The 24,488-nt window shown below is 56.2% G+C and overlaps 1 protein-coding gene across 1 annotated transcript; it reads right to left on the bottom strand.

Moving 5' to 3' along the window:
- Window positions 1-37: 37 nt before the first annotated feature.
- Window positions 38-2,953, bottom strand: CIMIP3 (ciliary microtubule inner protein 3). Its single transcript, XM_056125903.1, has 2 exons — window positions 2,945-2,953; window positions 38-343 (listed from the first exon to the last, which is right to left on the bottom strand). The coding sequence occupies exons 1-2, from the start codon at window positions 2,951-2,953 to the stop codon at window positions 38-40; spliced, it is 315 nt and encodes a 104-aa protein (XP_055981878.1).
- Window positions 2,954-24,488: the final 21,535 nt, after the last annotated feature.

Consider the following 24,488-nt stretch of genomic DNA (forward strand, 5'->3'; position numbering starts at 1 on the left):
GGGCCCCTACGGCACACGCAGGGGAGGGCCTGCGGCTCTAGGACTGCCACATGGCCAGGTTGGCCGGCGGTACTTCCAGGCGCTTGCGGGTGTGGTCTATGGCGCGGCTGTACAGGTAGCCGCAGGTGGGCTTCTGCAGCGTGTAGAAGGGGCTCAGGGAGTTGGAGTACCGCGGGCTGTAGAATGTGAACCGGAGCTTGTCGGCCTTGGCGCCCGGGGGCCCCACCACCACTGGCAGGTACAGGGCGCCCAGGCTCTCCTTCCGGGCCCAGGGCCCCTCCTTCTTCCCGCCGCCTGCCGGCGTCTTCTGTCGGGGGCAGGACGTGGACGGCTTCTGGGTGTCCTGGGGGAAGGAAGAGAGGGCAGTGCTGGGCCCCAGACCCTGGTGCACCCACTGCCAGGGAGAGGCAGGGAAGGCTGCCCTGGCTCCCCGCCCCTCCCTCCTCACTCCAGGGAGACCCTCAGGCCCCTGGGTCCCTTCCCCCGGGAGCTCCTTTAGCCTTCCCGTCCACTGGCCTTGGACATAATCACCTCCCAAATCCCTTCCTTCTCGCTCCAGACCCTGGTATGGCGGGAAATGCATATCAAATTGAACTGGAGTCCAGAAAGTGGGTTCCCCTTGCAACAAGCCCGTTCTAGTCTAGAACTGTAGCACTGTCCTCCTGTTGTTCATCGATTTGCTTGAGCGGGCACCAGGAACGTCTCCATTGTGAGACTTCTTGTTACTGTGTTTGGCATATCAAATACACCACGGGGAGCTTGCCAGGCTCTGCCATGTGGGCGGGATACTCTTGGTAGCTTGCCGGGCTCTCCAAGAGGGACAGAAGAATCAGACCCGGGTCAGCGTTTGCCTTGCACATGACTGACCCGGGTTCGATTCCCAGAATCCCATATGGTCTCCTGAGCACCGCCAAGGGGGACTCCTGAGTGCAGAACCAGGAGTAACCCCTGTGCATCGCCAGGTATGACCCAAAAGGCAAAAAAAAAAAAAAATCACTTGCTTTTTATGTGAGAGGCCCTGGATTTGATTACTGGCAACACACACACACACACACACACACACACACACTTGCGTACACACACTACAGAATTAATATTTTTTTTTAGTTTATTTCTTGCTTTATCTTTCTTTGTTCTTTTCTGTCTTTAGGGCCACACTGGTGGTGCTTTGAGGCTACCCCTGGCTCTTTGCAAGTGGTCATGCATGTTCCTGGCATGAGAGATGCCACTCTTAATCCTAACACCACATAGTCCCCCAAGTACCTCTGGGTGTGGCTCTTATAGAAAACAAGAAATCAGGACTGGAGTGATAGTCCAGAGGGGAGGGTATTTGCACGGCTAACCCGGGTTCTATCCCCGGCACCCCATGTGGTCCTCCGAGCACCGCCAGGGGTGATTCCTGAGTGCAGAGCCAGGAGGAACCCCTCAGCATTGCTGGGCATGACTGGCCCAAAAGCAAATACAGAAAAACCACACAATCGACATGGGGCTGGTTGGCCATTCAGAGGCTGGAGACAGGATTTGCATGCGAAGCCCTGGGCTCCATCTCCTCTCCTCTGGCTCTGGCAGGCGGGCTGCAGGCTGAGGTCAGCACACACATACCAGTGCTCCCCGGAAGGGCCTCCCATGCCTCGTCCTCATCCCAAACCTTGCTCCTTCCAGGGCTCCTGTTAGAGTCCCACTGGCAGAATCGCGTCCGACTCCTGTCTGCAGGGCCCAGCCTGCACAACTGGGGAGCCACACTGGGAGAGGGGGTGAGGGTGTGTTCACCCAGACTCGTGCCTGAAGGATGGAGCGGAGGGGGGGCAGGGCTGAAGATGGGAGTGAGCCCTGAGTGAGGAGTGAACCCTGAGCATCGCGGGGTGTGGTCCCCAAGCAAAATAAATAAAGCCGATGGGTGAACCCCAGAAACAAACAAGAGGGTGATCATCAGATGTTCCTCCTCAGCGCCTTTAAGAGCACAGCACCCACTCTTTAAAGCGTGTTATCTCTCTCCTGCGCCTCCACGAACCTTCACAGCCCGACTGAAAACGGAAAACAGAAAACAAGTCCAAAAGGGTTAATCACGGGGTTGGCTCATGAGGGGTGGATATGCCTCGAACACAGGAAGCCCTGGGTCCCATCCCAGCACTGCAAAACACACACACACACACACACACACACACACACACACACACTACACCAAAGCAAGAAACAAAGACCCACAAGTACAAACGCACAGCTCAGGTCCCTTGTCTTGGGGCTGGGTGCGTCTTGCTGCTGCCCTGGGCCTGGCCCCCACAAACTTTGTTGCTCTTTCTGCTGTCACCATCTGAAATATCCCTCAGCGATGCCCATGCCTCCTGCTGGCACAGGGAACCAAGGCCCAAAAGCCCCAGACAAGTGTTTTCTTTTATTTATTTATTTTTTCCTTTTGGGTCACACCTGGCAATGCACAGGGGCTACTCCTGGTTCTGCACTCAGGAATTACTCCTGGCCGTGCTCAGGGGACCATATGGGATGCTGGGAATCGAACCCGGGTCGGCTGCATGCAAGGCAAATGCCCTACCTGCTGTGCTATCTCTCCAGCCCTCTTTTATTTTTTTAATATTTAAAATTATTTTTTGACTTTTGGGCCACACCCAGGGGGCACCCAGGGTTTATTCCTGATTCTGTGCTCAGAGATCACTCTTGACAGACCATACGAGGTGTCGGGGTTAGAAAACAGGCCACCAGTGGCCACATGGACAGTACAGCGGAGAGGGTGCTTGCCTTGCCATCAGAGTTCAGTTCCCAGCACTCTACATGGTCCTTGGAGGCCCGCCAAGAGAAATTCCTGAGCGCAGAGCCAGGAGTAAGCCCTGAGCACTGCCGGGTGGGGTCCCCAAACAAAACAAAAACAAAAAAAGAAAAACAAATAAACAAAAATAGACCAGGTCGGCAATGTGCAGGGCAAGCGCCCTACCTGCTGCATTATTGCCCCAGCTCGAGCATTTTCCTTTTCTCTTGCTAGTGCTGGGACCGGAGCGATAGCACAGTGGATAGGGCATTTATTTGCCTTGCGTGCGGCCGACCCGGGTTTGACTCCTCCGTCCCTCTCAGACAACCTGGCAAGCTACCGAGAGTATCCCACCCGCACGGCAGAGCCTGGCAAGCTACTGTGGCGTATATAATATGCCAAAAACAGTAACGAGTCTCACTTTGTGTTCCTGGAGCAAGCAGACACCAATGGGCTACATACACCAGCACACAACAGGGACGAATGGAGACGTTACTGGTGCCCGCTCGAGTAAATCGATGAACAATGGGACGACAGTGCTACAGTGCTACAACAGTGCTGGGACTGAACCCAGAGCCTCACAGAAGCAAGGCCGGTGCTCCAGCGCTGAGGATCTCCTGGGGTCCCACCCCCCCGACCCCCGACCCTCGAACCCCCAGCCCGGCCAGTCTCCTTTCCCTCCTGCTGAGGAGGGCATCTGGTTGCTCCGATTCCCAGAACTTGCAGTGTGGGTCCTCCCTAACAAGGACACAGCAGCCTCATCACCTGGGGTGCCAACGTGCGGATGCCGAGGTCACCCTGTCCACCACTGTACCTGTCCACCCTTCGGTACGGGCACCTGTCTTGGGAGGCTGCCGTGAGGGGTGACGGAGGGAGAAGCTTTGGGGTTGAGACCCCATCGGGGAGGGACAGGCTGCGCTGGCTCACTCGGGGACTGGATTCCTCGAGCTCCCGGCCACGGGGAAATGGACACAGGGACTGAGCACCTGCTAGTCTCCACGGGGGGCCGGGAAGCGGGGTGTGCCTCAGTGGTGGGGGGGCCCCGTTCTATGTGTGAGCCCCTGGGCTCCGTTCCCAGCACCTCATGGTCCCCAGAGGCACCGCCCCGACCAACCCCACTTGCTGAGCCAGGAACAGCCTCCCAGCAGCCGGGGCCATCCAGAAGCGAACAAAAGGGGTTGCAGGAAGGACGGGGTTAAGGCACTGGCCAGTGTCCCCAGCTCCACAGGGCTGCTCCCAAGTACCCTGAGTGCTCCCTGAGCTCAGAGCCAGGAGTAAGTCCCGCGCACGTCAGGGAGGTCTCCAAAACAGAACAGTCGCAGCAGCTCACACGGCTCCACAGTGGTCAGGGTGGAAGCAGAGCCCCCTCAACCCCAGCCTGGCCCCCTGCCACACGAGGACTCAGCGGCTGCCCCCACGGTGCTCCCAGGACCTCCCCCATGAAGGACCAGGTGCAGGAAGAAGAGGAGGAGGAGAGGGAGGAGGAGAGAGAAACAAGGAAGAGAAATTATTGGACAAAGGGGAGGAAGAGGAAGCGGCCTGCCCGGAGCGCCCTGCCCCTGCCTGGGGCCTGCCAGGCTCGGTGACTAACTGGGTCCTGAGCACACCGTCCCCCCTCCCCTGCCCTCCCCTCCCCTCCCAGGGGCCAGCGAGCAGCCCAGGAGGGTGGGGCGCATACTTTCCAGGTTAACATCTGGTTTCATTTAACCCTTCCCTCCTCCTGGTCTGCCCTGCCTGGCGCACTCTGAGTAAGGTCCGTGCACGTGTCTGTCTGTGTGCGGTGTGGTACATGTCTGTGTGGTGTGTGTGTGTGTGTGTGTGTGTGTGTGTGCATGTGTGTGCTATGCATGTTGGGTGTGGTTCATGCATGTGCGTGTGATGTCCTGTGTGGTGCATGCATGTGTGTGTGTGATGTATGGTTGGGGTGTGGTATGTGCTTGGTGTGTGTGGCGTGATGCAGCGTGTGTGTGCCCGTGGTGTGTACGTGGTGTGGAGCGTGGGACGTATGTGTGTGCACGTAGGATGTGTGGATATGTGCGGTATGTATACACAGGGGTTGTAGTAGTGAATATGGTGGGGGGGGGTGTTAGGGGGCGTGTGGAACGTGTGTTGTGTGATGTGTGGTGTCTGTGATGGGAGTTGCGTGTGCATGTGGCGCGCATAAGGTGTGTGTAGGTACGTGATGTGTGTGACCTATGACTGCATGTGCTGTGTGCATTGGCGTGTGGTAAATGTGGTGCGTGTGTCCTGTGGTGCAGGGGGCGTGGTAAGTATGTGATGTGTGGTGTGTGTGACGTGTGTGTGGTGTGGCTGTGATGTGTGTGGTGTATGTTTGGTGGACGTGTGGTGTTTGTGGTATCTGTGTGTCTGTCTGACTTTAGAGAGTGCTTCACAGCTGGGTGTTTTGCCCTTTGGGGAACACTAGCAATGCCTGGGGACTCTTCAGGTCATCACCTGGTCGGCGGGGAGGTCACTGTGTCTAGTGGGAAGTGCCAGGGAGGATGTGGAGGCCCAGAGTCCAGGCAGCCCCCAACAGGGCCTTCAGCGCACAATGCCACAGTGTCCGGCTGGGAAACGCTGGTTTGGAGTTTGGGGAAACACCCCAGTCTCTCCTTCCGCTCCCCACAGCCTTCACTTCTGCCCCCCAACCCCAGGGCAGGGGCAGTGACGCTTAGAGGACAGCGGATGGACAGCAGACGCCCTGTGGAGGCTCCGTCGCCTCTGCGTGCTGTGTCTGGGACCCAGGGCCCTACTCTGCAGGGCATGTGCCAGGGAACCTTATTTCCCTGACGCTGCACCTATCTCCAGGGGGCTCTCGCTAGAAGCCCCCGTGACTGCCAGCCCACCGCCAACTCTGAACCCAGCTCTTCCTGGAAACTGGACCGTCCCTTCTGGCCAACACAGAGACCAACCCGCCCATGAGCTCGGGGCAGGTTTCGCTGTTGGAAGCTTACAGTCACAGTTTCCAGCCTGAGCAGCTGCTCTGACACCCGGACCGTCTGCGCTTGGCTGATGCCTTGTCCTGGGATTAGGACGGGGCCCGGGAGACTGTGGCCTTTCTGAGCCAGGCAAGGGACCTCAGGCTTCCCTGCACAGCTGCTGGGAGGACACTGTCCTTTGGTTCTTATGTTGTTACATTTGAGGCCCCACCGGGCTCAGTACTCAGGGATCACTCCTGGCGGGTGTGTGATGTCTGGGGGACTCTGTGTCTCGCCGAGGGTCAGACCCGAGATCCACTGCGCGCGGCAAGAGCCCTAGCCCCGGCCCAACACTGACCTCGGCGACACTCCCAGCTGCACAGCCGCTAGCCTGGCCTGTGCCTGACAGGCCTCTCTTGTCACCTCACCCTTGGGTGGGAGGCCTGGTGCCGGGCTGGAATGCAAACAGCGCTGGGTGGGGCGGCGGAGCTACCCCTGCTTCGCCGTGGAATGTGCTAGGGGCTCTGGAGATGTGCAGGGCCTGACTCTGCCCTTACTGGTTGGGCAACTTCAGACACGTCCCTGAACTTCGTAGAGCTTCACTTGCCTCAGTTGCCTTAGCTGCAAAATGGGGCCAATCAGCATATCTGCTCACTGCCACCGTGAGCACAAGAGAAGAACGGGAAAAGCACAAGGCCACCAGGAATGATCAGCCTCATCCTGGGGTCGTCCTGGGGTCGATCCCACTCCCCTGAGCCTTTAAGACGGCAGGGCTAGGGGCCAGGGGCGCTTTCCATCCATGTGGTCAACCCAGGTTCGATTCTCCGGCACTGCATACGACCATTCCAAGCCCCAGGACTGATTCCTGAGCACAGAGCCGGGAGTAAATCCTGAGCTCTACCAGGTGTGACCCCAAAACAACAACAACAAGAAAGTGGTTTGGGGTTTAGAGAAATAGTATGGTGGGACGGTACTTGCCTTGCATCCATACGGCTGACGCAGGGTCGATTCCTGGGATCCCATATGGGCCCCCGAGCACCCCCAGGAGTGATCCCGGAGTGCAGAACCTGGAGCAACCCCTGAGCATCACCCCAAAACCAAAAAGTAAATAAAATAAAAAGACCACAGGGTTGCCTTTGCCTGCAGTAAGGGTGCGGGTCCCGGGAGAAGCCCCAGCACATACATGGCTGTAGAATGTGGGACCCTCAAGTTCAAATTTCAGTTCCACCCTGGGTTTCATCCCTGGTACCACGTGGTCCCTCAAGAGCCACCAGGATGGAGTTGAGAAGCCCTGGAGCACTGACTGGTGGGGGCCCTCAAACAGAATAACAATGAAAATTCCGGGTCTGTCGCCTCTACGTCAATATTTAGTCATCACCATATGGGCGCTGGGGATCAAATTCGAGTGGCCGCGTGTGAGGCAATGTTCTATCACTGTGCCTTGACTCTGCCCCTGGATCTCAGGATGTGGCCATTTGTTTTTCTGGGTTTCCTCCAGTTGCTTAGGGATACCCCTAGGTGCCGTGCTCAGGGGGTGTGGGACCATGTGGTGTTGGGGATGGATCTTGTAGCCCCCACATGCAAAGCCGGGGGCCTGACACTCTGAGCCCTGCCCTGGCCCTGGGTCTCAGTTACTCTAGGAGGCGGGACTTTCAAGAGACTGTCAAAGGGTTACCGCGGGAGGCCAGAGCGATAGTACAGCGGGGAGGGCATTTGCCTCGCACACAGCTGACCTGGGTTCGATCCTTGGCATCCCATATGGTCCCCTGAACACGATCAGGAGTGATCCCTGAGTTCAGAGCCAGGAGTAAACCCTGAACACTGTTGGGTGTAGCCCCCAAACAAAAACAAAACAAGGGAATTGTTACCATGAGGATATGACCTGCAGTATTCCTGCAAAGGGCCTAGATTTGTTTTTTCTTTTTGGGTCACACCCGGCAATGCACAGGGGTTCCTCCTGGCTCTGCACTCAGGAGTTATTCCTGGCAGTGCTCAGGGGACCCTATGGGATGCTGGGAATCGAACCCGGGTTGGCTGCGAGCAAGGCCAACGCCCTACCCGCTGTGCTATCTCTCCAGCCCCCGGGCCTAGACTTTTTTGAGATTTCCTTTGAGGTAGGAGTTAAGGGCTCTTCCCAGTACATTAGGGGGTCTGGGGTCTACTCCTGGTGATCTGCAGCTTTGTTACACAGACAGATGATTCAATACTTAGCTTAAGCACTCAATAATGGGCTAGGAACATAGCTCAGTGTTAAACCACAAGTCACATATAAGGCTCTGGATTCCAGCCCTTCTCCTCCTCTCTCTCTCTCTCTCTCTCTCTCTCTCTCTCTCTCTCTCTCTCTCTCTCTCTCTCTCTCTCACACACACACACACACACAGAGTGGTACAGAGAATTGGAGGGGAAGGGTGTTGTTTTACTTCTGCACATCCGGTGGTGTTGACTCTTGGCTCTGTGCTCGGGGATCACTCCTGGCAGTGCTCAGAAGACCCTCTGAAGTGCCAGGGATCCAACCCTGGCTGGCCACATGCAAGGTGATTGCTTTACCCACTGTGCTATCCAGAGACATACTTTTGTTTTTTCTTTTTTGGACTTTGGGCCACACCTGGCAGTGCTCAGGGGCGATTCCTGGATCTGCACTTGGGAGTGACCCTTGGTGGTACTCGGAGGATATTTGGCAATGGGGATTGAATCAGGGTTGGTTGGCTGCACACAGAGCAACCACCTCATCCTCTGTACCCTCTGTCTGGCCCCAAAGGGAGGCGGGGATGACTCACGGGGTAGCCTAGCTTGTGCAAGGCTCTGGGCTCGTCCCTGGCACCGCCTGGGCCTCTGAGCACTGCCTGGTGTGGCCCCCACAACAACCACAGGAAAGTGGAAGGCTTCACTGATGAACTCATGGGGCCATCATCCAGCGGGGACGGCATTAGCCTGCACACAGCCGACCCAGGGTCGATCCCCGGCATCCCATAGGGTCCCTCAAGCCTTGACAGAAGTGATTCCTGACTGCAGAGCCTAAGCATACCCACACAAAGAAATCATTTAGTCCAAATCCACTCATGCCGTCCTGGCTCCATGTCACACGTTTGCCGGCAAAAACAGTCCCAGAGCCTTGGGGGGGTGAGGGTAGAAGGAGTCAGATGGGGGCCTGGAGGCGAGGAGCTCCATGTGAGAGAACAGGAAGAGCCTTGGGGAATGGCACAGGTACCAAAGTCTTTCCTAAGAGATCCCCCGCTCCTACTGGGGTGGGCCTTGGGGGGGGGACCTCCATGCTCTTTCCTGTCAAACAGGCCTCTGGTACCTTTGGGGGGTCACGCCCGACTGCTCAGGGCTTATCCCCGACTCTGCTCAGAAGCGACCCCTGGACGACGAGCTCACAGGGAATTGAACCAGGGTTGGCACATATAAGGCTATCTCTCTGCGCCTTCTTGCACCCTCTTTTTCAGGTTTGGGGTCCTATCCGGTGTTGTGTATGGGGGAATGGACCTTAGAATGGTTTAAAAAAAAATAATCCAGCCCTTTGCACCAAGTCCCAGCCCGGCTTTCTTGCACCCTGGACCCGCCCTCTCAGCCCACCTGGAACATCCTTGATAAGGTTCTTGCTTACGAGTCAGGTCCGACTTGAGGTGGTTGGGGACTCAGTGTCTCCAAGTGCTACGGGAAGGGAACTGGGAGTGCCCTGAGCAGGGGATTCCTAGCAGACAGAGCATTGTGATACCCCGTTGACAGCACAATTCCTCCTGTGGGCCCTCAGGATGTAGGGGCAGAGCCGGGCAGGGGGTGGTGGCAGCTGAAGTTTCACGGCCTACAAGGGTCCTTTCCTTCCGCACTGACCCACTTGGCAATCTCCATTCACCTCAAGTCCCAGGTCCCATGAACTGTACACAGCATGGGGAGTGGCAAGAGGAGGAAATTGTCCTCATTCTTCAGATGCCCCCTGGAAATCCTACTGTTCCCCTAAACATGTAATATGAAATTACTTTCTGGGAAGAAATGCACACAGTCAGAGTTCTCTATCAGAGTTGATGGATGGGTAGGTATATATATATATATGGATAGGATGGATTGGTGGATGGGTGGGTAGATGGGTGGGTGGGTGGATGTATGTATGTATGGGTGGATGGATGGATGGGTAGATAGGTGGATGAATGGATGGATGAGTGGTCAGGTATATGGATGAGTGGTTAGGTATATGGATGGATGGATGGATGGATGGATGAGTGGTCAAGTATATGGATGGATGCTTGGATGGATGGATGGATGGATGGATGGATGGATGAGTGGTCAGGTATATGGATGGATAGATGGATGGATGGATGGATGGATGGATGGATGGATGGATGGATGGATGAGTGGTCAGGTATATGGATGGATAGATGGATGGATGGATGGATGGATGGATGGATGGATGGATGGATGGATGAGTGGTCAGGTATATGGATGAGTGGTTAGGTATATGGATGGATGGATGGATGGATGGATGAGTGGTCAAGTATATGGATGGATGGTTGGATGGATGGATGGATGGATGGATGGATGGATGAGTGGTCAGGTATATGGATGGATGGATGGATGGATGGATGGATGGATGGATGGATAGTCAGGTAGATGGATGGATGGATGGATGGATGGATGGATGAGTGGTCAGGAGTATGAATGGATGGAGGGGTGAATGGATAGATGTGTAGGAAGATGGGTGTGTGGATGTATGTATGGATGGATGAGTAGCTATATGAGTTGGTGGAAAGTGAATGGACGGATGGGTAGGTGGGTGGGTGGTGGATGGATGGGTGGGTGGGTGGATGGACAGACAGGAATGACAGAGTGATGGAATGGGGGATGTGCATGCTGGGTCTGAGGAGAATGGGTACGCTGCCCCTCCTGATGTGAACCCTGTTCATTCCTTATTCTCACACTATGCCTTCTAAGCTCATTTCTTCCTCACGCCCTGCTCCTGCTCTTTCGAGTTTTCATCTAAAACTCCCGGACCATCTCAAGCTGGGAGTTAGAGGTAAAGGATGCGTGGCCAGGTGGACAGACAGGTGACTGAGCGGCAGTGCGGCAGGTGAGTGGGTATGGGGATGCTGGGTAAGTGGGTGTAAGGTGGGTGGCCGTGCCATTGAGACGGGGCCTGAAAGCCAAGGAACAGGCCCTGGAGCCTGAATCCTGGCTGGACCGTTTTCCTGCTTGTGGGACCCTGAGCGAGTACTTGGCCTCTGTCCGTCTGTCTGTTCATCTGTAAAGTGGCTGAACCGAACAGAGGTCCCTACTGAGTGTGGGGGTGGGCGTTGGAATCTTGGCTGTTCCGCACAGTGGGCTCTATCTGGCCCCCATATTCAGGCTCTAGGGCCCTCTCCTGCCCTCTCGGCTCTGTCTCCCCACAGCAGTGGCGTGGGGGCAGGCAGGAACCCCGTGCGCAAGCGGTCTGGGTTTCTCGCAGGGTTTGGGGGAGGGGGACAGCGGGGGCTGTCTGGGGCTGTGTCCAGCATGCGTTCCCTTCCTGGCCCCAGCTCAGCTCCGACTGTTGGTGCCGGGGTAAACTTTGGGGCACACAGACAGACTGGGCGTCATCAGGCAGCCTGTAAGCTGAGCTCAGATCTCACACCTGGCTGGTAATGACCTCTAATTGCTGGGGAGGCTGTCAGGGAGGAGGGAGGAAGAGGAGCTGCAATTGGGTCTGCCCAGCAGAAGGAGCCTTGATCTCCCAGCACACGTCTGGCCCAAGAGAGGGAGGGCGAGGGAGCACGTGCTGACGGGTGGGGAGGACGGAGTACATGTTGGGTGGAGAGAGCACATGCTGAGGGGAGGGGGGAGGGGGCACAGATCCTGGAGCTGGAGCAGCAGGGAGCACCGATATTGGAGGGGGAATGAGTGCAGGCTAGATGGAGTGAGAGAGGAGATGGAGCCAGACAGTGGGGGAGGACAGCTGCTGAGTGGCGGGAAGGAGGGAGCACTGCTGTGCGAGGAGAGCACTTATGGGGGGAGGGGAACCTTCTGGAGGAAGCAGGAAGGAGCACATGCCGGGTGGGGAGGGAGCACGCACTGGGCGGAGAGACCGAATCTCTGGTCTGGGGCACGTGTCCTGGCTCCCAGCCCGGCACCTGAGCGAGCTGCCTAGGAGGCTGGCACAGGGGTGGGGGAGTGCCCAGACTCAGCCTGTCGCCTCCCTGCACCTTGGTTTCTTCCCGTGGACACTGGGCTGGCGGATCCTTTCCTTGGTAGACATTCGTTTTTCCCCCTTTTTTTTTTTGGTTTTTTTTCTTTGTTTTTGCTTTTTGGGTCACACCCGGCGATGTTCAGGGGGTTAAGTCCTGGCTCTGCACTCAGGAAGGACTCCTGGCAGTGCTCAGGGGACCATCTGGGATGCCGGGGATCGAACCCAGGTCAGTGGCGTGCAAGGGAAATGCCCTACCCGCTATGCTATTGCTCCAGCCCCTTGTTTTTCCTTTTTCCTTTTTGTAATGTTTTTGGTTACCTCTGGCAGTGCTCAGAGGTTGCTCTTGGCAGTGCTGGGGCCCGTGGCGGCATTGAACCTGCAGACCTGGAGTTCTTTGAACTCTGTCGCTGGCTCCTGTATTTTCTTTTTCTGGGTCCTCCCCAGTGGCGCTTGGGCCAGGCCCAAGACACTGCGAGTGACACTGGACAGAAGTACTGTCCTGGGGCTGGAGCGATAGCACAGCGGGTAGGGCGTTTGCCTTGCATGCAGCTGACCCGGGTTCGATTCCCAGCATCCCATATGGTCCCCCGAGCACCGCCAGGAGTAATTCCTGAGTGCATGAGCCAGGAATAACCCCTGTGCATCGCCGGGTGTGACCCAAAAAGCAAAAAAATAAGATTTAAAAAAAGAGAGAGAGAGAAAAAAAGAAGTACAGTCCTCCCAGTTCAGCATCTGGCCTAGCCCTGCTAGGGACCGCAGGAGCCACCACTGAAGGGACAAGAGGGTCCACCTGACTCAGAACAGAGCTCCGACCTTCGCACAGCCAAGACCAGCGCCCTTTGAACGTTCTCCCGGTCCCTATGGACGTTGAAGGAGGAATCACATCATGAGACCTTTGGCAGGAACCTTACGTGGCCACAGGACCAAGGCTGTCAGGAGTGTCCCCGGGCCAGACTGGACATCCAAACTTGGACCTCTCAAGAAGGGGAGCAGCTGGGATGGCTCTAAGGAGGCCTCGGGGACAGCCTTCTCCGTCTAGTTGGTGCTGCCTCATTTGCCCAAGTTGCAGAATGACTAACGGGGTCCCAGAGACAGCTCAGGGGCAGAAGCACAGGCCTTGCAAGATGAGGCCAAGGGTCTGATCCTGGTCCTGCACCCCCCACCCTTTTGGGAGTCCCTGGTGCCACGGCCAAGTGAGAGATAGTCATCCCCAGTGAGCACCTCCACACCAGCAAACCCTGGTTTCTTTCTTTCTTTCTTTTTTTTTTTTTTTTTTTTTGCTTTTTGAGTCACGGCAATGCCCAGGGGTCACTCCTGGCTCTGCACTCAGGAATTACTCCTGGCGGTGCTCGGGAGACCATATGGGATGCTGGGAATCGAACCCGGGTTGGCCGCGTGCAAGGCAAACGCCCTACCCGCTGTGCTATCGCTCCAGCCCCCAAACCCAGGTTTCTTAGCCAACTTCTCTCCGGAGCACGAGTGACTTAGCCTCTCTGGCCTTGCAGTGGCTAATCTGTGAGGCGGGCATGAGGAGAGAATTGACCTGGACAGCCCACGAGGAACTCGTGAGCTCTGTGCGATGCCTCCTTCAGGGATGGTCATTCGACCGCCATCATTTCTCAGGTCCAGCGGCCTCGGCTCAGCCTGACTCCAGGGAGACCCCTTTTCTCTGACGTCACCACTCTTCAGGCAACACCTCATTACTATTATTATTGTTGTTGTTGTTGTTTGGCTTTGGGGCCACACCCAGCAATGCTCGGGGCTGACTCCTGGCCCTGCGCTCAGAAATTATCCCGGCAGTGCTTAGGGGGAATCAGCGTTTGGATGTCGGGGAAGGAACCCAAGTCAGCCTCGTGCAAGGCAAACGCCCTACCAGAGCTACTATCTCTACGGCCCGAGGACCTGATTTTATTCATCATCTGAGTTCCTGGAAGGAAAAGGCCTCTGATCTATGCCCCACAGCCCTCAGGAGGAATTTGGGAGTAAGACTCAGGGCTTGCTTGGCACGCAGGAAGGTGCAGCAACACCCCACCCCACGCCCCCACCCCCACACTGCCTCGCCCTCCCGCCCTGCGCCACTGCTGAGTTTCGAGCGCAGGGCTTGTAATATTCCCGGCTGCAGGGCATCGGTCCAGGTATCCGGCCAACCTTCCCACCCTGAGTGTGGTGGACAGAGTACTTAGCCTCTCTGAGCCCTGTTTCCCTCGGACCTCCAGCATGAGAGACAAATAACAATGCAAGGAATAACAAGGAATAATAGTGGGTTATCTCCCTCTCGGAGAGCCCGGCAAGCTACCGAGAGTATTCGATATGCCAGACACAGTAACAACAAAGTCTCCAATGGAGACGTTACTGGACCCGCTCGAGCAAATCGACGATCAACGGGAGGGCCTTTACCTTTAATAGTGGGTTATTCCTTGCCTGCAGCCAACCCAGGTTCAAGCCCCAGCGTCCCCTTACGGTCCCCCAAACCCACCAAGAGTGATCCCTGAGCACAGAGCTGGGAGTAAGATCTGAGCACCACTGGGTGTATCCCCCCCAAAAAATAGATGAGTTATTCATAAACCTTGCTTCACCAGACACCCCCATCCTGGCACCCAAGGCCTCCTCTCAGGGCATCTTTGGGCATTCAAGCCCCCACTAGTCTCCACTTGTCACAGCCCCATCGCCCACCAGCCCAGCCAGAGGCAACCACTGAACATACCTACTGTCTTCTTCTTTGTTGTCTTGTTTTCGTTCTTTTATTTTGGGGAGTAGCACCCGGCGATGCTCAGGGGTTACCCCTGGCTCTGCACTCCGGAATTACTCCTGGTGGTGCTCATCCTGGTGGGATGGAACCTGGCTCAGCCCCGTGCAAGGCAAACCCCCCCTCTGCCGTGCCATGGCTCCGGTCCCACCTAGTCTCCCTGTTCATCTGCGTTTCCGCTGCTCAGAGAGGCAACACGCTGTGCTAAGAGCACCAGGGCGCAAAGTCTGGTTGACTCTGATCACTCGCTGTATCTCGAAGATCTGTCTGGGCTCCCCTTGCCTCCCACCACTGTGGGGCTCACCACCCAGGGGTGCCTCCAGCCCAGCCCTGCCCCACACCCATAGTTCCTAAAGACCTGGGGGGAAGGTTGCTTTGGAAGCACATTCCTTCTCTCGGAGAGCCCGGCAAGCTACCGAGAGTATCTCGCCCGCATGGCAGAGCCTGGAAAGCTCCCCATGACGTATTCGATATGCCAGACACAGTAACAACAAAGTCTCCAATGGAGACGTTACTGGGCCCGCTCGAGCAAATCGATGAACAACGGGAGGGCCTTTACCTTTACCTTTATTTTTTAACTAGGAGGGCACGCAGGGCCACCAGGGATCAAACTCGGGGCCTTTGGACCAGAGAAATCTTTTTTTTTCTTTTTGGGTCACACCCGGCAATGCACAGGGGTTACTCCTGACTCTGCACTCAGAAATTACTCCTGGCGGTGCTCAGGGGACCATGTGGGATGCTGGGAATCGAACTCGGGTTGGCTGCGTGCAAGGCAAACGCCCTCCCTGACCTGGTGAGGATGAGGATGAGGATGAAGATGACGGTTTTTTGGGTCACACCCGATGATGATGATGATGATGATGGCTTTTTGGGTCACACTGGTGATGCTCAGGGGTTACTCCTGGCTCTGCACTCAGGAATCACTCCTGGCCTTGCTCAGGGGATCCTATGGGATGCTGGGAATCGAACCCGGGTCTGCCTCATGCAAGACCAATGCCCTCCTTGATCTGGCAAGGAGGAGGAAGAGGAGGAAGAGAGATGATGATGATGATGATGACGACTGCTTTTTGGATCACACCCGGTGATGCACAGGGGTTCCTCCTGGCTCTCCACTCAGGAATTACCCCTGGCGCTGCTCAGGGGACCATGTGGGATGCTGGGAATCGAACCCGGATCGGCCGCGTGCAAGGCAAACGCCCTACCCGCTGTGCTATCGCTCCAGCCCCTGGACCAGAGAAATCTAACGGGCTTTGATGAGCACATGCTTTGGTGCAGGAAGCGCAGGGCCCATCACCCAGCTCATCACTCAGTCCTAGCTAGCACAGTGCCCAAATACTTGAGCCAGAAGAGTGAGTGTGCCCCCTACTTCCCAAACAGCATGCGTTGCCCTCTCAAGGGTCCGGCTTGCCGTAGAGTCTCGGCTGAGTCTGTCACTGGCCTTCGCTCTACCACCCCGATGGTCTTGCCGCGGGGAGACTGGGCGGTGAGTCAGCATGAGAGCTCACCGGTGTGAATCTCTCTTGTTGCTTCCTTTGGGGGCCACACCTGTCGGTGCGCTCAGGACTGGGTCCTGGCTCTGTCCTCAGGGATCATTCCTGGAGGACTTGGGGATGGGGGGATCGAACCCAGGTCGGCTGCATGCAAGGCAAGTGCCTTTCCAGCTGTGCTACGGCTCCTGCCCAGGCTCTGATTCAGCACTACAGGGCTGTCAGCAGAGCCAGGATAGACTCCCACAACAGTGAGACAGACAGGGAGAGACAGAGACACAGAGACAGAGACACAGAGACATAGAAACACTAAGACCGGAAAAAAAAAGAGAGACGCAGAATCAGAGAGGGAGGAAAGATAGTACAGTGGGGAAGGCACTTGCCTTGCATGCTGAAGTCCCGGGTTCGATCTCCGGCATCCCACATGGTCGCCCAAGCACCACCAGGAGTGATACCTGAGTGCAGAGCCAAGAGGAACCCCCTGAGCACCAGTAACATCTCACAACAAATTGTTATACTTGTTGCTACTGTTTTTGGCATATCCAATACATCACAGGGAGCTTGCCAGGCTTTGCTGTGCAGGCAAGATACTCCCGGTAGCTTGCTGGGCTCTCCAAAAGGGGCAGAGAAATCGAACCCGGTTGGCCGCATGCAAGGCAAATGCCTTACCCAGTGTGCTAGCGCTCCAGCCCCTAAAAATACATAAATAAATAAATGAATAAACAAAACAACCCAGGGAGAAAAAGAAATCAAACGCCGGCATTCCTCACATCACCTCCACGGTCTGCCCCCGTCCCATCTCCTGTCAATCATAAAAAAGCTTCCTAGCTCTGAATCTTCCAGTTACGGGGCTTTCCCGCTTTGGGACTGAATTTTCTCAGACCTTTCCTCTCCTTCCCCCCAGCACACACACAGGCAGTATCTTCCGGGCTGGATGACTCTGAGATATTTTTGTCCAGCCTTCAAGGTGACCTTGTGGGTGCCCCGCCCTGTCTCCTGGCCCTGGTGGAATTTTCCTTCTGAGCTTCTTGTCGCCTTGGCCCTGATCTCCAAGAGCTTCCCGCGGCCTCGGGTCTGTCCTTGCTCTTCTCTGGTTGGCACCTCTGCGCCCCAAGTCAGGGCAAGAAGAGGGGGCGGGGGGCGGGGACTGGACGCGCAGGTAGCAGTGCCAGCAGGAGTCAGGCCCTCAGCGGGGTGCCCTGACTTACACCCTCCTGCAGTGCTCAGGGCTGACTCCCGGCTCTGTGCTCAGGGGTCACTCTTGGCAGTGCATGGAGGGGTTGGAGCCGGTCAGCCACGTGCACTGCCCACTGTACTCACCCTGTACCCCCTTAAATGCATTTTGACTGGTGAGCCAATGGGGGCTCTGGGAGGTGGACCCAGGGTCGAGATTGCACCCTTGTTTTGCTGCAGGGTGGGCGTCCAGTCCCACGGCATCAGGGTGGTAGCCACAGAGTCCCCACCTCTCGGCACCCAGGGCTGGCTCTGGGGTCCCCGCATGCAGACATGGGGCAGTCCTTTCCCCGGGCTCCCCGCATGGGCAGCGTGCACACGGGGCCAGAGTTCGTGGCCCCCCCTGCCGGTAGCGCCGAGAAGCCCCCCTTCAGCCCTCATCTTTCAGGATCCCACAGGGTCCTGAACCACAACACCCAAAAGGAGAGAGAGAACAAAAGGAAATGCCCTGCCACAGAGGCAGGGTGGGATGGGAGGGATGGGGGGTGGGAGGGATACTGGGATCCGTGGTGGTGGGAAACGGGCACTGGTGGAGGGATGGATACTTGATCATTGTATAACTGAAACCCAAGCACAAAAATTTGTAAATCTACAAGTGTACCTCATGATGTCTCTCTAATAGGTAAAGGTAAAGGCCCTCCCGTTGATCGTCGATTTGCTCGAGCGGGCCCAGTAACGTCTCCATTGGAGACTTTGTTGTTACTGTGTCTGGCATATCGAGATACTCTCGGTAGCTTGCCGGGCTCTCCGAGAGGGGCGGAGCTCTAATAAAAATTAAAAAAAAAAAAGAGGGGCTGGAGCAATAGCACAGCGGGTGGGGCGTTTGCCTTGCACGCGACCGACCTGAGTTCGATTCCCAGCATCCCATATGGTCCCCTGAGCCCCGCCAGGAGTAATTCCTGAGTGCAGAGCCAGGAGTAACCCCTGTGCATTGCCGGGTGTGACCCAAAAAGCAAAAAAAAAAAAAAAAAAAAAAGGAATAAAAAAAAAAAAGGAATAAAAAAAAGAAAGAGAGATATGCAACTGGACGGCCCCTCCCAGCCGCCCAGGAGGAAAGGCCCTAAACGTGATGACATTTATGGCCGGGTCTCCCAGGAAACGGCAATTTCTGGGCCCCCATTCCACTGCATTCCGGAACTGGCCAGTGCAGTCGCTGGGAGGTTACTAAGTAATTGCAGAGCTGGGGTTAATGACAGGTACTGCTCCCAGGGCTGGAGGCAGCCTGTTATTTAATTGTTTCTTTTGGTGGGGGGGAACAGGTGTGAGGTGTTGTGATTAGATCCCAGCGGGGGCTGGGCAGCCACTGAGGAGGTGCTGAGTGGACAGCAAAGGGCGAGGCCGCTGACCCTGCCTCCGGCAGCCAGGGTGAGACCGGATGGGGGAGGGAGCGGGGGAGGGGCTGTTTTCCCTCCAGTCCGGCCTCCACAGGTGAGTGGAACTGGGGTGACGTGGTTGATCCCAGCATCCTGCCTCCCAGAATCCTGTCCTCCTGGGGCCCATGGGTCATCCCGATATCCCCCTTTTCTCCATGCCTAATCAAAACTGAAAACTGAAGAGGGGACAGAGGAGAGATGCAGAGACACCGAGGGGTGCCCCTGAATCTGTCCCCAGCAGGGGCGGGGCAGAGCGAACAGGGTTAGGGCACCTGCCTTGCTCGTGGCCAGCTCTGGTCTGATCCCCACCGTGGTCCCCTGAGCACCACCAGGAATGGCTCCTGGGCACAGAGCCAGCGAAGCCCTGGGCACTGCGTGTGGCCCAATAAACCAAAATGAAACATGCCATAGAGAGGAAATTGGTGCCAGTATGTCTGTGACTTCCTCTAAATGCAAGGTGTTGGGGCTGGAGCGATAGCACAGCGCGTAGGGCGTTTGCCTTGCACACGGCCAACCCGGGTTCGATTCCCAGCATCCCATAGGGTCCCCTGAGCACCACCAGGAGTGATTCCTGAGTGCATGAGCCAGGAGTAAGCCCTGAGCATCGCCGGGTGTGACCCAAAAAGCAAAAAAATAATAATAATAACAAAAATAAAATAAATAAATGCAAGGTGTTTACTCTCCCTCCCCTCCCTTCCCATTCCCTCATCTTGCCTCCCTCCCTCCCTTCCTTCCTTCCTTTCTCCCTCCATTCCTCCCTCCCTTCCTTCCTTTCTTCCTTCCTTCCTTCCTTCCTCCATTCCTCCCTCCCTCCCTTCCTTCCTTCCTCCCTCCCTCCCTTCCTTCCTTCCTCCCTTCCTCCCTCCCTTCCTTCCTTCCTTCCTTCCTTCCTTCCTTCCTTCCTTCCTTCCTTCCCCTTCCTTCCTTCCTTCCCCTTCCCCTTCCCCTTCCTTCCTTCCTTCCTTCCTCCCTCCCTCCCTTCCTTTCTTCCTCCATTCCTCCCTTCCTTCCTTCCTCCCTCCCTCCCTCCCTCCCTCCCTCCCTTCCTTCCTTCCTTCCTTCCTTCCTTCCTTCCTCCCTCCCTCCCTCCCTCTATTCCTCCCTCCCTTCCTTCCTTCCTGTGTCCCATTACATCAGCCACTTGGATCCATCTGCAAGATGATTCTACCTGCAACACACAAGTCCTGCTTTCCATCGTCTCCTGCCTCTCTCCATTTACAATGGATTAACCAACGAACTGATCCCTCTCTTGGCTCCCCAAGCCCACCCCTCCTCTCCACTGCTAGATGAGCACCTCAAAACAAGCTTCTGCCTGCACAAGTCACCATTAAGACTATCCCCGAGGCAGCTCCTGGGCCCCGGGCTCACACCATCACGCAGAATCCCCTGAGGGACCCTGCTCAAACGTGCAGTTTCTGCTCAGAACCTTAACGCAGAGATTGACAGACCAAAGCCCAACATCTGGACCAAGGCTGAAGATGCCACTCTTTTTCCTCCTGTTTTTGGGCCACACCCGGTGGTGCTCAGGGCTTACTCTTGGCTCGGCACTCAGGGATCATTCCTGGTGGGGCTCGAGAGACCATGTGGGGTGCCGGGGATCCAACCCGGGCCAGCCGGGTCACCCAGGAGCAAGGCAGGCGCCATACCTGCTGCAGTACTGCTCAGGTCCTTTCCACGCCTTCGTGTCCTGAATTCCCGGGGAATTCCAGCAGCTGGGGCTCCTGGCCATGCTCCCCAAGCCTCACTGCATGGAGCAGGCGGGTACTGCACTTGAACCTCAGGGCCTTTCTCTTTGGTTTCCTTTTCGTTGGAGTGGGAGGCCAGAGGGGCCGTGCTTGGGAGCGATTCCTGGTTCTGCACTCGGAGTGACTCCAGCTGGTGCCGGGGAATCTGTATACTGTGCTGGGAACTGCAGCGGGGGTCTGCCACAGCAGGGGAGCTTCCTTCCGGCAATAGGAGCTCTCTGGCTCCCTTCCTTGCCGTTCATTTTCCTTCACACATTCCAGGAAGCTGGAGTTGTGCATTCCTATGTGAATTCTCTTGGTAAGAGTCTTGCCTTTCAGGGCTGGAGCAATAGCACAGCGGGTAGGGCTTTTGCCTTGCACGCAGCCGACCCAGGTTCAATTCCCGGCATCCCATATGGTCCCCTGAGCACCGCCAGGGGTGATTCCTGAGTGCAGAGCCAGGAGTAACCACTGTGCCTCACCGGATGTGACCCAAAAAGCAAAAAAAAAAAAAATGTATTTAGTCCCTCGGTGATACCAAATAAACCAGCAGCTTCCCTGAAAAAAAAAAAGAAAGAAAGAAAGAAAGAAAGAAAGAAAGAAAGAAAGGTTAAGTATAATAGCAAGAATTTTGTCTAAAACGCTGGATGGTGGGCTGAAGAAATAGTACAATGGGAAGGGTATTTGCCTCGCACATGGCTGACTTGGGTTCAATCCCTGGCACCACATCTGGTTCCCTGATCCCGCCTGGAGTGATCCCTGGGTGCAGAGCCTGGAGTAAACCCTGAGCATCAGAAGGTGTGACCTCGGGGGCTGGAGCGATAGCACAGCGGGTAGGGCGTTTGCCTTGCACGCGGCCAACCTGGGTTCGATTCCCAGCATCCCACGTGGTCCCCTGAGCACTGCCCGGGATACTTCCTGAGTGAAGAGCCAGGAGGAACCCCTGTGCATCGCCAGGTGTGACCCTCAAAAAAAAAAGGAAAAGGAAAAAAAAAGAGTCTTGCCTTTCACCTGTTAATTTACAACATTTCGGACTACTTTCTGGAGGACTCAGGAGAGCCTCGCCGTTTTGACCTGGTCACATCTGCGGGGCCTTCCTCTATGTCTCCAGCACCTACCTTGTAGATCCCCACGCCTGTGGCCAGGGGAACGACACGTTTCCTACAAGGGCCAGACAGCACGGTGTTTGGTGTTGGAGCATTTACTGCAAGACGGTACAGGCCGGAAGGGCGCCCAGATTTCTAGACTCCGAGTCTCTTGCCTTCTTCAATTTTCAAAGGGGAAATACATGGATCTGATTTAAAATGGGAAAAATACATCTAGGGAGATACTGCAAAGGGCTGGAGCCCGCACGTGACTAATTCAATCCCGGGCATCACCTGATCCCGGAGCACTGTGCTGGGAGTAGCCCCTGAACACCACCAGGCGTGGCCCCGAAACGAAAATGTTACAAAGTACAAAAAGGAAGGTCAGAGGGATAGTACAGCGGGTTCGGCCCTTGCCTTGTGGCTGACCTGGGTTCGAGCCCCAGCACCTCATATGGTCCCCTGAGCACTGCCCAGAGCATAGAGCCGGGGGTAACCCCTGAGCACTGCCAGGTGTGGCACCACCGTGAAAAATAAATAAATAAAATATAAAAAGGAAAATAGGTATTGAACGGACCAGAGAGGGTGGGAGAGAGTCGGGACAAAGGAGTGAGTCCTGAGCACAGCCAAGCATGAACGAGAGCAGGGGACACCGAGACGATGGACTGGAGGACATGCCTTGCCTGCAGAAGTCCTAAATTCCATCCCCAGCACCCCCTGATTCCCTGAGCTCTGCCCGAAGTGAGCACTGAGTCAAGAGAAGCCCCAGTCACGGCCGGCCGTGGCCCCCCAACACACAGACCAAACCCCCAACCAAACCCCCCAAAGTTGAAGGAGGCCTGCCATGGAAAGTCTCTTGTCCCCCTCTGCCTCCAATAACCACTTTCACTAGTGTCCGTGATACCTTAGCAAAGCGTTTCTGCTGTGTCAATACAAGCGAAGATCGGCCTCGGCTCCTCCCCTTCACAAACGGCCGCACTCCACACGTCACACCCCCACACGTCACACCCCCACACCACGTCACAACACTGGGTCAGCAGTTTATCAGCTGCTCTTGGAGATAACTGGAGACACCGTGAGCTGACTCGCGGGTTTCTGGGCCTGCTTTGTTATCCCCATTGTGCGACTGTGCCCCAGTGGACTGAACACTGGCCTCCAGCTCAACCATCTGGATTGCCGCCCATCTGCTAAGCAATTGCCCCCACCCTGGCCGACCTGGCTGAAACCTCCCTCCCTGGCACCCCCATCCCCCCAGTTCCCAGCTCTGCCACCCTGAGTGTCTCCTGAGGCCCCTCACCCCTCCTGCAGGCTCCCCCCAGACTCATCACCAAGGGGCCCGAGCAAACAGTACAGCGGGCCTGGGAATTTGCCTTGCATGCAGCCAGCCAGGGTTCGATCCCAGGCATCCCATATGGTCCCCTGAGCCCGCCAAGAGTAATTCCTGAGTGCAGAGGCAGGAGTAACCCCTGAGCATCACTGGGTGTGACGAGAGAGAGAGAGAGAGAGAGAGAGAGAGAGAGAGAGAGAGAGAGAGAGAGATTCTTCCCCAAGCTCCTTCTCTCCGTCTCCCAGATGCTTGAACTAACTCAGGAGAGGCTCCGGGTTCTCAGGAAAGTTCCTTCTCTGGGGGGAAATCTCAGGAAAGGCTCTTTTAGTTCTTTTTTGTTTTATTTTTTGATTTTTGGGTCACACCTGGCGATGCACAGGGCTTACTCCTGGTTCTGCACTCAGGAATCACCCCTGGCGGTGCTCAGGGGACTATATGGGATGCTGGGAATCGAACCCGGGTTGGCCGCGTGCAAGACAAACGCCCTACCCGCTGTGCTATTGCTCCAGCCCCCAGGAAAGGCCCTTTGACGGGGACTCTGCTGGGGTTGGGCAGGTACAGGACCTCAGCAGTGCCGAGGTAGGAGGGGCCCCACTCTGGGGGGTGGGGGGCTGCTCTCCAAAACCAAAAAGCTCCTATGCCGTGCTTTAAGCCCAGTGCACTCGGCTGGGTTGCAATGCCATCCAGGGTGTGGGCGCTCTCCTGTGCCTTCACTGGGTTCACAGCGGGAGGGATGAAGAGAGAAGGCGCACGGCTCTGGGTGTCTGCTGAGGCTGGGAGACTTGCCTTCCTCATGGCATCCTTGCCATCTCTCATGGACCAGCTCAAGTGTCAGTTCTTCCAGGAAGCCTTCCTGGACTTCTCCAGCCCACACTGCCCTCCCCTCCCGTGAATTCCTTCTGTGTGTGTGTGTGTGTGTGTGTGTTGTGATAGCAACCGCTGTTCTCTCCTTAGTCATCCGTTTCTTGCCACCCTGATTGGTATGGAGCTTATCTCCCAGAGGAAACCCCAACTTCCGTTGTGATAGAAATAACCCTTTTATATTCTCCAGTTGTCAGTCCAGCGCTAAGCAATCAGGAGAACCTCCAGGTGACCTGGGTGTGGCTCCGACCCAACACTGGGGGAACGCAGAACTCAAAAGGTACTTCTGCGGGGCTGGAGTGATAGCACAGCGGGGAGGGCGTTTGCCTTGCACGCAGCTGACCTGAGTTCGATTCCCAGCACCCCATATGGTCCCCCGAGCACCGCCAGGAGTCATTCCTGAGTGCATGAACCAGGAGTAACTCCTGTGCATCGCCCGGTGTGACCCAAAAAAGCAAACAAACAAACAAAAAGTACTGGGGGGGCAGAGAGATTGGGTGGTGGGCACCACTTTGATCCAAGCATCACATACGTCCCCCAGAGCACTGCCAGAAGTGATCCCTGAGCACAGCTGGATGTGCCCCCTCCCCCCAATAAATAAAATAGAATAAAAGATACCTCTTGGGTGGGAGAAATGCTCACTGGGTCGGATCGGCACCCGGCACCAGCACCCTGGCAAAGGACAAGCAGCCTCCCCGAGCGCGGCCAGGTGTGGCCTCCGAACCAAGAGAAAGAAATGAAAAGAATAATAAATAAATAAAAGATGTTCCTGCTCTCCCTCCCCGCCTATACCTCGGCCGGTCCCTCCCCTCCCCTCCC

Source organism: Sorex fumeus, unplaced genomic scaffold (genome assembly GCF_029834395.1).
Source record: "Sorex fumeus unplaced genomic scaffold, SorFum_2.1 ptg000061l, whole genome shotgun sequence".
Taxonomy (NCBI): domain Eukaryota; kingdom Metazoa; phylum Chordata; class Mammalia; order Eulipotyphla; family Soricidae; genus Sorex; species Sorex fumeus.